The following is a 12,301-nucleotide window of genomic DNA, read 5'->3' on the forward strand; positions in this document are numbered from 1 at the left end:
ATATAAACATATAAAAAATATAAAACATATAAATAAATATCTAATTATAATGAACATACTGAAAAACATTTAGTCCATGCGATCTCACTTTTACGTGAGGTGTGAAATGGTCATTACCAGAGGCTGAGGCTGGGGGGTTGCTGAGATGTTGCCAAAAGACAAAAACCTTCAGTAGACAGGAGAAGTAAGTTCAAGAGATCAATCAATTATACATCATGGTGACTACAGTCAATAACAATATATTACTTGGAAAATTGCTGAGATTCTCAGAGGTTCCACCACACACACACAAAAGTGTGGGAGGCAATGTACGTGTTGCCGTTTTGATCTAGTCAGTGTACACAGACGTGAGCATCACATTCTATACCATACATCTATGCAATTCTACTTGTCAATTTTAAAAATTGAAAGTATCCCCACAGAGTGCCATAACAGGACACTATGCCCAAAGGTATTAGAAAAGCAGTGGGTATTGGTGGGAGTGTTCTCAGAAGAAGTGTCCTTCTCAACTGAATCCCAGCAAAGGCACAAGGAAAGTAGCATACTCGGGCATGTCCAGCGTTAACTGGAACCAGCATTAGAGAGAACAATCTAATCATGTCTAAGCCACAGAAGTGCCCATGCCTTTTGATCTGGTAATTGTTCTTCTAGAAATTTATCCTGTGAAGTAATAGGCTTGCAAATTTGAGCATAATAGCACAAACCAGACAGAGAAAACACCCACCTAGGTTACAAATTAAATAAATTATGGCCCACTTATACTTCCGTTATAAATCACGAGGCATTAGAATATATAACGATGTGAATGTTTACAATGCATAATTGTGGCAGAAAAAAGTCACAAAAAGATTTTCATTTTTTAAAAAGTCAATTTTTCTAGGTGACAAAAGCACAGATGGATTTTTATCTTCTGTGCCTTTCAAAACTGCAAAATTTCTGCAATCTGTATTACTTTTGTAATAAGAAAAAGTTTTAAAAAACAGACACCTGGGTGGTAATTTAGAAACACGAGGGTGGAAGCATTTGGAGAAGACGAAATAGAAGCTAAAAGCAGAAAGAAACAGAAGTTACTCTTAGAGGAATACACTGAAGACATTTTAGCCATATGGGAAAACATTAATACAATTTTTGATAAAGATCACAAAGCTGGCACAGAAACATTCTGTGGCAATGCTTACAAACTGCACACACACTTTCTAGGAATCTGCCAGGTTATCTGCTATGGCCTGAATGTGCCCCTTCTTTAAGTTCCTGTGTTGAAATCCTAACTCTAAAGCCTGGGCATTAGGAGGTGGTTAGGTCATGAGTGTGAAAGTGCCCTTATAAAACAAACTCAAGAGAAACCCTTTGTCCCTTCAACTGTGTGAGGACAGAAAAGACTTCCATCTATGAACAAGGAAGCAGGCCCTCACTAGACTCAGATCTTCCACTGCCATGATCCTGGATTTCTCAGCTTCCAGAACCTGTGAGAAATAAATCTTTGTTGATAAGCCACCCAGTTTATGAGATTTATGCTATAGCAACCCAAATGGAGTAGGATCCTATAAATAAGAGTCTGGTTCATTTAACTAAAAGATAGGCCATAAGGAATTTGATTTGTCATACTAAAAATTTCATCTGAACTTAGGGAAAAGTTACTCAAAGTTGGCCACAGAATATAACCTCCAGAGAATTCCATTAACTAACCTACTGAACAGCCCCTTCTGATAATGGTTTAACATATTATTTGCTTTTCAAGGATATTCTTGAAATATAGCGAATCAGGTCATCAGGTGAAATAAAATATGCATAGCACCTAATTCATGTAAAAACAATTGCTCAGGTACAAATTAAAAGTTAGGTACAAACTAAAACGAGACTTGATGCAATTCATTTAAGATCAAAAAACATTCTTTTATAGGTCTAAGGTTTACCTACTTTAAAGCTCATGGTGAATATTACAATAAAGTTTTCTAATGTGTAAGACAAGAGTCAGGGAGAGGGTACTCGGTTGTATCTATGAAAAACACTTGGAGCTGCAACACACGGGACAAAACTCAAGAAAAAAGAAATCCAGATAAAACGTGTCTGCATCGTTTTCATTCCTTTTCTTGAGACCATCCATGAGCACATGTTTTAAGCTTTGCATTTCTTATTGCCTGGCTAAAAGGCAGTCTTCCTCCTGAATTCTAGAGTTTAAAATTTCTGAAAAAAACATATGCAATATCATTCTTTAATATTTTTCTGGAATTTTTAGTCAGTACAATATATTTAGGAAATAGAACTTTAGGAATTGAGAATAAGAAGGCAAGCTTATCCACAAACGATATGATGGTCTTCTTGGAAAACCTATGGAAAGACTATTTAAACTAGTTCAGCAAGGTGGTCAGTTTCAAAGTAGTATTTTAAAAAATTAACTTCTCTCAGGATCCATGATTAGTTACAATCACACTGTCAACAGCAAGAATAGGACCACAATATATAAAACCTGAGGAAACACTTGCAAAAACATGCCAAACTCTAATGAAGAAAACTTCAGATCTGTAACAAAGAGCCCAGGGTGAAAAAGAGCTGCAACATGTTGAATGAACACATTTATGTAATGTGAAACACTTTTTCAAAAAAATTAAGTCTAAGATATCTTATTAAAATTTTGGCACTTACAAAATAATTCTGAAATTTCAGGATAAGATATTAGAATGGAGAAAAGTCTGAAAAGAGACTAATCAAGGTAGATGTGTTTTAACAAATGTAAATGTGAGCTCAAAAGGAACCAAATTAAAAGTGTGGCCCCAGCACAGATCATAGCCCCAAATTATAATGCATCTAGATTAAAATGTTATCTTTTCTTTATAACCTTGCAACAAATAGAAGCCTATTTAAAACCTCCAGGTGGGAAAGGGCTTTGTAGGCTCAAGATCAGAAGCAAAGTAGAAAACAACCACTGACAGATTTGATGATTCTAACTTGTGAACTTCTGGCCAAAAAAAAAAAAAAAAAAACAAAAGAAAATAACTTAGAAAATGTATTTCTAGCATATGATAGCAAAAGTTCCTTTAATTCTTTAAAAATTAATAAGCAAAGTTTCTTCAGCTTATTAACATCTCAAAAGGAAAAACAGAAGGATGAGAATAAATAATTCATTAAACTAGATGGCTAACATTTAATTCAAATTGTCAGTAGCCAACAATGGAAATTAAGTGATCCTATATTTAGTTTATTTTTTAAATTGTTGAAGGGCCTTTATTTATTTATTTATATATGGTGCCAAGAATTGAATTCAGTGCCTCACACATGCTAGACGCTCGCCACAACCCCAGCCCAATATTTAGTTTCTTGATGAGAGAAAATGTTTTTGTGCCTGTCTTTCAAGAATTATCATTTGGGGACTGGGGGTATGGCTCAGTGGTAGACCACTTGTCTAGTATGTGTAAGGCCTGGATTTGATCTCCAGTTCTACCAAAATAATATTTGAAATTTTTATAACCATAAAGAATCCTAAGGATTACATAACCAGAGGCTAGAGAAATAGAAACGAATTTTAGTTGAAGTGTATATTGATACTTTTCTGGATGGCAGTTTGGCAAAAGCCTTTTAAAAAATGAAATTTGGGCTGGGATTTTGGCTCAGTGGTAGAGCACTTACCTAGCATGTGAGGAACTGGGTTCAATTCTCAGTCCCACATACAAAGGTTCAACAACTAATAAAATACTTTTAAAAAATAAAAATAAAACTTTTATTTAATAAACTAAGAAGACTAACAGTTCATGGTTATCCTTTCTGAATGTCAAAGATAAAGTCAATTTCACAAGGATGCAGTCAGTCGGTTTACCTATGAACACAGATGAACAGGTTAGTCTTAGGCCCATCTGGCCTAAGAAACGTCAAGAGAAAACTGTTAAAAATGAGAAAATCGCTATCAAAGAAGTAAACATTTTGTTAGTATGACTATCAGTAATTTTTTAGGCTGCTTTTTTTGTATTAGGAATTAGCTTCACCATTTAAGGCAAGGTGATAGCTTCCAACATGCCGGAAGTAAGTAGAAAACAGGAAATATATGAAATGACAATTTACAGATGCTGAGTAACAAAGTGCAGAGCTGAGAAGTGACCCCTCAAAGTCCCCACTTACACCCTGGGGAGTGCTCAGGCCGTGGCAGCGCACAGGCTCTAGGTGAACTGAAGAGACGCATCAGTGTGGGGACAACAAGGATGCTAAACTTTGCAGGACATAGCAGTAAAGACCAGCACCAAGAAATAGCTCCAAAATCTGCAAACAGACCCCCTGCAGGTTTCTGATGAGTATTGATCTGTGCAAGTGGGCGGAAGTTCTCTGAGGCTAAAGAAATAAAACAAAGAGTAGTAAGTCAATCACCACCCAAGCTCACATGGGGCTGGTTACAGTTATTATTCCCACCAGACAGGAGAAGGGTCAAATGCTCAGAAAAGAATGCCTCAGTGCAGGGATCAAAATCAGCCTGAAGATTTTCTGTGCCCTCTGTCTTGGTCTGCTCGAGCTGCCACACAAAGTTACCACAGACAGGGTAGCTTTAACAGAAACTTATCCTTTCAGTTCTCCAGGTTGGAGGTCTATGATCAAGGTACCGTGTGATTCCTTGTGAGGGCTCTCTGGCTCACAGCTGGCCAGCTTCTCGCTGTGTGTCCACTTTAAGAATAAGCAAAAGCTCTCTGGGTTTTTTATGTTTCTGGTACTGGGGATTGAACCTGGAGCACTTTACCCTAAGCCATAGCCCCAGAGATAGGGTCTCACTAAATTGCTGAAGCTGTCTTTGAACTTGTGATCCTCCTGCCTTCAGCCTCTTGAGTCACTGGGATCACAGGCAAGCATCGCAACACCCAACTTGCTGTTCCTTCTTATAAGGGTACTAATCCCACCATAAGAAAGCTACCTTTGTGATCTTATTGAACCCTAATTATTGCCAAATGCCTCCTTTCCAAATACCATCATATTCAGTAAGTTAGGGCTTCAACATATGAATTTGGGGGAACACAATTTGGTCCAGAGCTTGATGCCCTACTAACAAAGCCTAAAAGCAGGTCAGGCGTGGTGACACATACCTGTGGTCTCAGAACTTGGAAGGCTGAGGCAGGAGGATCCCTTGGATCTGGGAGCTGGAGACTAGCCTGGACAACACAGTGAGGATCCTCTACCCAAAAAAGTTTAAAAGACTCAAATATCACCAAATTGAGTAAAAGTAACTTACTATGTAAAGTCCAACAATGACAATTTCACAGTGTCTGACATCCAGTAAAAAACTGAAGATTAATTAATTTAAAGGCAACAAAATATCCAAAATGAAGTACACGACGGAAGGAAAAAGAGACAAGAAAAGGGACAAAAAGAAAAAGAACAGAGACCCGGTGACCTTCAAGAAGATAACAAAAACACTAAAACAGGTATAATTGTAATCCTATGAGAAGATGGAAGGGAAGAAAAATAGTTAAGGACTAAATTTTCCAGATTTCATGAAAATTCAAATACACATACAAGAAGCTGAACAATTCAAGAAGCTAATGAATCCCAGGACAACAAACAAGTAAAATTATACCAAGGAACAGGGACACCAAAATCAAATTGTAGAAAATAATGAAGAAAGAAATCTTGAAAGTGACAGTGGAAAATAACATACACAGAAGATAAATAAGACTATACAACTGTCAGAAACTATGCAGACAACAAAATAACATCTCTAAAGTACTGAAGAGCAGGTGGAAGGGAGCCCTATCAACCTAAAGTTCTACATCCAGCAAGGTTATATTTCAAAAATGACAACAAAGGCTTTTTCAAAAGCTAAGAATATCTACTCCCAACCTATTTGTCTTACAGAGCATGTTAAAATTTTCCAGGCAGAAAGAAAATTATACTGGAAGCAAATAGGACACAAAAGACTGGAAAGCACCAAAATAAATGTGGGCAAACATTTTTTATTTACAAATTTTTAGCCAGGCATGGTGATACATGCCTGTAATCCCAGCTACTTGGGAGGCTGAGGCAAGAGGATGGCAAGTTTGAGGTCAGCCATATCCTGCATCAAAATAAAACAAATTTTAAAAGGGCTGGGAATGTAGCTTGGTGGTAGAGCACCTCTGGGTTCGATCCCCAGCACTGCAAAAATAAAATAAAAATATTTTGAACCAAAAATAATGTATCAAGGGATATATAACATGAGATACAAATACCACAACAATAGCTCCAAGAATGGAAGGAATGTGTATTCATTATTCTAAGGCACTTAACACTACATATGAATTGGTATATTATTTAGGGTCAAATGTGTAAGTTAAAAATAATATATGTTGAAAACCCTAAGCCATTCACTAAAACTATAGAAGAGGTATAGCTAATAAAGTGGAACCACAAAAAATAATTAGGAACAAGGCAAGGATGTCCCTTCTCCTACCACTGCTTCAACATCCTCTCACAAGTCCCAAATAATCCAACAAAACAAGAAAAGGAAATAAAAAGTATACAGACCAGGGAGGAATAAAATAGTCTTTGTTCACAAACAGGATCACCCACATAGACAATCTGAAAGAATAAAAACGGCCCTTGGGTCTAATAAACAATTACAGCCAGGTTGCAGGATATAAGGTTAATGAGCAGAAGCCAATCACAGTGACAAATAGGAAAATCTGTGAGGAACAAATAGCAATCCTAAGTGTGCATGCAGGATTCACAATCACTGAAGCAAAAGCTGGCCAAACTCAAAGGTAAAACAAATCCACAACTTATTTAAATATTTCAACACTCTTCCCTCAGTAATTTATGACAAAATTCAACACAGTTATGAAAAGATTCTCAGAAACCATGAATAGGAAAGAATTTCCTCAACTTGATAGAGAATCTATTTTTTAAAGCTACAATTAACATCATAGTTAATAATAATAAAAAAAAGACTACATGCTTTCCTCCTATAGTTAGGAACAAAGCATGATTTCCACTCTCATCAGTCTATTCATATTAGAGAGGCTGGCCTAAAGAGGTAAAAGGAAGAAAAAGCACATAGAAAAGCAGCAACCGCCCTTCCTCCCAGAATGGCGTGATAGTCTGTGCAGAAAATCCCAACTCTACAGAACAGCTACTAGAATGATTTGAACAATCAAAATGAGTTTATCAAGTAGCTCGATTCAAAAATTACAAAATACAAAGTCAGTATACTAAAAAAAATACAACTGATTTTCTATATGTTAGCAAAGATTGATTTGAAAATACCACTCATGCTACCATCAAAAATATGAAAAGTTTAATAAAATACATACAAGCCTTGTGAACTGCATACTATAAAACATTGCTGAGAGAATTTAAAGACCTAAATAAATGATGGGATACACCACACTTTTGAATCAGCAGACTCAATGTTGTAAAGATGTCATTTTCCTCCAAATTTGTCTATATATCTAATGTAATTCTAACAGGCTTATTTTTGGTAAAAAGTGACAAGCTGATTTATATCAAACGAAGTGTATATGGAAATGCAAAAACCTAGAGTAGTCAAAGCAATTTTGAAGAATAAAGTTGTAGGACTCAACCATATACTTTCAGGATATTAAAAGCCTACAGTAATCAATATGGTTCAGTACCGGAACAAGGACAGATATGTAGCTATGTGGACCAGAATAGGGACCCAAAACAGAACCACACACACAAGATGTGAACATATACAGTAAAACAGTAGAAACCAGAGTTGATAAAACCATCAACTCACTGCCACCTCTCACTTCTTACTAAATTAATGGAACCACAGAAAATAGTCAAAATTAAATGAATGACTTCAATTTTAGAAGGTCAGTTTTCCACCACATTTTCAGTGTATTCCTATCTCCAAACTCAGATATCTCACCTGGTTTAATTTTTCAGTGTGATTCAGCCTTGAAGTCTCCACTGCATTGAACGTGGCAGTCTTGTCCATGCTCAGTATTTGCTTTGGTGGTTCCGTGTTTGGAGTGTGTTGTGAAAAGCGTGCCTTTGCAACCACGCAGCCTGTAGGATATGACCCATGTTGTTTCATTCTAAATGGCTGGGTAAAAATTTTACCTTTTGTGAATAATAGAAGAAAACATTGTCACTAGCAATTTCGAGCTTAATTTCTGGTGTGTATATATAAAAAACTACTGTGAGTAACTGCCTTCAACTTAATGCAAAAATTAAGGAAAGCCTATGTTTTTCGAGTAACCAATAGAAATCACCGACTGTGTACATAATTAGTAATCAATAGGAGAAAACCAGGAGATCATAAGTACATTACCAGAAAGGTTGGGACAAAAAAAAAAAATATTCCACTTCGGATCACCTGAATATAATTACAGAGAAGCTGGATTTGATAGGGAAAAACCTAAAAAGCTGTGTCTTGTTAAACCAAAAAGTCTCCAATTAAGGAGTGTGCTCAGAACTATGATTCAAACTGGGTAGCCACCTCACAGTATGGGAAGAGGAGAGTAAAAGCAACAGAAAAAAGGATAGCTTCTAAAGCATAAGCTTTTTCTTCAAATTTATGGGAAGGAGGGGGAAGCGTATTCTACTGTACAACATGAAAGCTACATCACTGGAAATCACAATAGTCTAGCTCTTTCTTGACCCCAAGATCAACTTCACCAAATAAACCAACTACTTCCAAGATATCCTGAAAGGAAAAAGGGAACACAGATGGAGGACATGAGCAATCCAATCATAGGAAAGGCTATCCACCCCCACACTATTCAGTTGGTAAGCTGCTTTATCCAGTGTAACCTCGTCTCCTAGGTTTATACACCTCAGTCCAACTTCCCTAAGTCTGAACACCTCAAGAACACTAAGGATGAAGGCTAGACCTGAAATACTCATAGCCTTCAGAGTTTTCCCTGACCATAGCACATCCTCATATATTCAAATATATTATCTACCACCATTTAAATACTGCTTTGTAAATTCATGATATTTCACCCACATTAATTTAAATGCAAACTTTGGAGGGGAAAAAAAAAATCACTGAAACAGATATAAGTCTCCAAAATAGGTTGCCCCTCTGTTTAGTGGATAAATTCCATACTGTCTGGGTTTAGGGAGATATTATATGAATAATCACATTAGTCCTGAGCCTTCAGCTACCACTCATTATGAGCTTACTAAATGCCAGGCTCTTTACAGGCTTTATCTCATGTAAGGGCTTCAGCAAGCGGCAAGTATTATTATTTCTACTTTAAAAGATGAGGAAATTAGAGTTTAGACAGATTAAGTCACTTGCCCCACACTCAGCTTGCAAGTGGTAGGGCCAGGTTTCAACTTTGACACACTCATGGAGCATAGCAATTACACAGCTGTGTATGTTAGGGCTGCTCCAACATTTGTTCATCTGTGATACAATTATGTGCACTAACATGCTTACCTGCTGGCCATCCTCTCTGCTTTTCCATGGATATGCTCTTCTTTAGCTTCAACAAAGAACCCGCTCTGGTCTGCTCTACAGAAATGACGTCTGAAGCTGCATTCAGCACTTCGAACATCGAGAGGAATCCATATTGCACATATTGAAAGGATCGTCCAAATCGCTTGGCAAATGCCTTTTCAAAATCGGAAAGGAGAACAGGAGACAGCGCCAAGAGATCTTTCAACTCACTCTTCACAACAGCTGGAAGAATAGGGGTCACCCTTCCTCGGTAAGGCACTCGACCAGAGCTTGTCGCAGAGCAAACAGTGGCCCTTCCCTTTGGCATGGAGCTTCGAACCTTATGGCTGCTCCTCTGCTTTGCAACTAAACTTGCTATTCCTTTGGTGGATTCATCTGGAATGGCTAGGGAAATGTGAAAAAAGAAATTGTGGTTTAGATTTTAAAAAAAGGAAAAAAAAAAAAAAGGTACTCCCTTTATCCTTTCTATCTGTGCTTATGTAAACAATTCTGAATTCTCCAAACAGAAGCCTGTGGCCCTTCCATTTCTTGCATTCTGGGGAATGGCTTGTTAGCTTCTCTACTGGAGGATGAAAAGACATCCCAATGTATCATCATTACTGCTAATTGACCCCTGAAAGATCTGAAAATCTTGAAGAGCAAAGTTCCTTATGATGCTTTTTGTGCCTCATTGAGGTTAAAACAAGTTTTTAGAATTAGATGTTCCCATTGTTATGTTTCTCCCTACTTAAGGTGCACCCTTAAATCATGCAAAACTGTAGTTTTTTGTGAATGCAAGCTTTTCCTGGGACAGTTTCTTAATTCTGGTAAAGTTCTGACTTTGCCTCAGAGACACCTGTGATTCCTCCTCCCTGTTCCACCCAAATTCAGATTCAATGCCTGGGATGCTGCATAACTGTAGATAAAGAACAATTCTAAACTAAGTGATTATTTCTTATTACAAAGTTTACAGATTTTCGAAAATCTTAAACTTACCTTTCAGTATTACTGTACCATCCCCACAGGGACAGACACTAACCACATCAGGCATGTCCAACACCAGTTCCATCGTGGACCGATACCCAAGGACTCGGAGTGGTAAGTGGTTGCCAACCATCAAAAGGTACTCTTTTTCCAACTGCTGTGGAGTCAACCCATCTTTGGTGGAAATAAGAAGTGACCTTATTTCTTTCCTGAGGCATTCTTGTATACGTTCTTGTTCCGACATTGTACCCTACAGAATTTAACACAAACGCTGCTTAAGAGGAAGAACAGGCAAATCCTTGAAAATTATTATTTTTTTTCAACGACCAGTAGTGGAATATGAACTACTGAGATGCGAGCTGAGGGTGGGCCGGGGCTCGTGCTTTGCAAAGTCCACACACAATTCAAACCCTAAAAACTCAACCTGTGTTGATGAACCTACGTGGGAATCAAGAAACCATGGCCTCTGGCCAGTGGGAGGTGCCCGGTCGGCTGGCCTGCAGGCTGCTGGGGTCAACCGGGCTCGCTGGGCTTACTCTCCACTGCCAACTCTGCATGAGGCAAGGGCTGTGCGGGAACGGGGCCAGGAAGTGGGCAGGAGCAACTCGGTCCTCCTCGACAGGCGAGAGGCCGCACTCAAACACGTCCGCGCCCACATACCTGGTCCCTCGGGAGGCAGCGCCAGGGAGGCTCCCGCTTCCTCTTACCTCCAGCCCACGACCCCTCTCTGCCCGCCTCCTCCCCGGTGCCCGGTGGCGGCGGTGCTCCCTTCCCCGCCCCGACGGCCCTCACTGCCCCTGGCGGGACTGGGGAGGCGTCTTTCCACCTGCCCGACGGCTTTCCGAGACGCGGGGCGAAAAGGAAGGCGGGAGGGCGGCCGGAGGAGACCCGCGGCGACCGGCTGCCGTTGCGGCTGGGGCAGCGGAAGGCGCTCGCCCGCGGGCCGCGGAGGAACGGCGCCTGCGCACCGGGCGGAGGCCGCAGGCCGGGCCGGGGCGCCGCGTTCCAGCCCGAGGGCGCGCGGCGGGTGGGACGGTTGGGCCGCACGGCCGGGCAGGACGGCCGCTTGGGGGTCGGGCTGGGGCCCGTCCGGTTGCGGGGCCGCTTGGCCGGGCTCCGAGGCGGCCTGGCTGGCCTTGCGGGACCGCCCGCGCCCACCTCCTCCGACGTGGTTGGGAGACGCGAGGCGGGGCCGGCGCGTGGGCCTCTCCAGGCTCGTCGCGGGCAGGGGGCAGGGGCAGGGGCAGGGGCCAGGCCGACAGGCCGGGCGGGGAACGAGGCCGCCTGGCTCTTAAGCAGGGTGTGCCCCGGACGCACCTGTAGGGTTGTTAAGTGGAAAGACGGCGCCAGGTCTGCTCAGCAGAGGTCAGACGTGCTCATTCAGTAGGTCCGGGTTCAGTGGGGTGGGGGTGTTACACAGGCAGTTCCCACCGCGGAGCGAGAAGCGACCTTAGATCCTGGGAGAGAGGAGTGACTCCAGGTGCCACTGCAGGTAACAGACTAAAAGAATATATTTGGATGTTTTGTTGTATCTGCGGAATAAGCCAGAGGTGTAAGACCCTTGAAGACCAAACACAGTAGTTTATAGAGAGTCAGCAAGAGTTTAAAATGTGCAAGGGAACATGTTAAACCACAAGACAACCAAGAGACCTGAGCACACCCACCTTCTGCCTAAAACCCCATGACATACACATTTTTTTTTTAAAGCCCCAGGGGACTAAATGTTTAGTCAACGAACCAGGAATATTGAGAAATCCCTGAAAGACAGAAAATAGACAAGATTTATAACTAGTTTACAGAACCTTGGGGGCTAATTAGCAAGTTAACAAACATGAAAATAAGAGTTTGAAGATGGACCCAGCCATTGCAATATTTGAATAACATAAGTTATAGAAACAAAGAATAGAATGGGGATGCCATTATGTATAATTATACTGCACCGATTTAAAAATGAGG

The 12,301-nt window shown here is 40.4% G+C and overlaps 1 protein-coding gene across 2 annotated transcripts in view; it reads right to left on the reverse strand.

Moving 5' to 3' along the window:
- TDRD5 (tudor domain containing 5) overlaps window positions 1-10,589 on the reverse strand; it is a gene marked incomplete at its 5' end in the record, with an annotated part of 68,514 nt that extends 57,925 nt beyond the window's left edge. Inside the window, 3 exons of one of the 2 annotated variants that reach the window (XM_079105923.1) lie at window positions 7,841-7,980; window positions 9,362-9,766; window positions 10,358-10,589. In XM_079105923.1, coding sequence (XP_078962049.1) covers window positions 7,841-7,980; window positions 9,362-9,766; window positions 10,358-10,589 — 777 coding nt within the window. Of the gene's footprint in view, window positions 1-7,840; window positions 8,035-9,361; window positions 9,767-10,357 lie in introns of both variants that reach the window. The other variant, XM_079105922.1, reaches the window with a different exon arrangement.
- Between the last annotated feature and the right edge of the window lie 1,712 nt (window positions 10,590-12,301).

This window comes from Sciurus vulgaris (assembly GCF_902686455.1).
Source record: "Sciurus vulgaris genome assembly, chromosome: 12".
Taxonomy (NCBI): domain Eukaryota; kingdom Metazoa; phylum Chordata; class Mammalia; order Rodentia; family Sciuridae; genus Sciurus; species Sciurus vulgaris.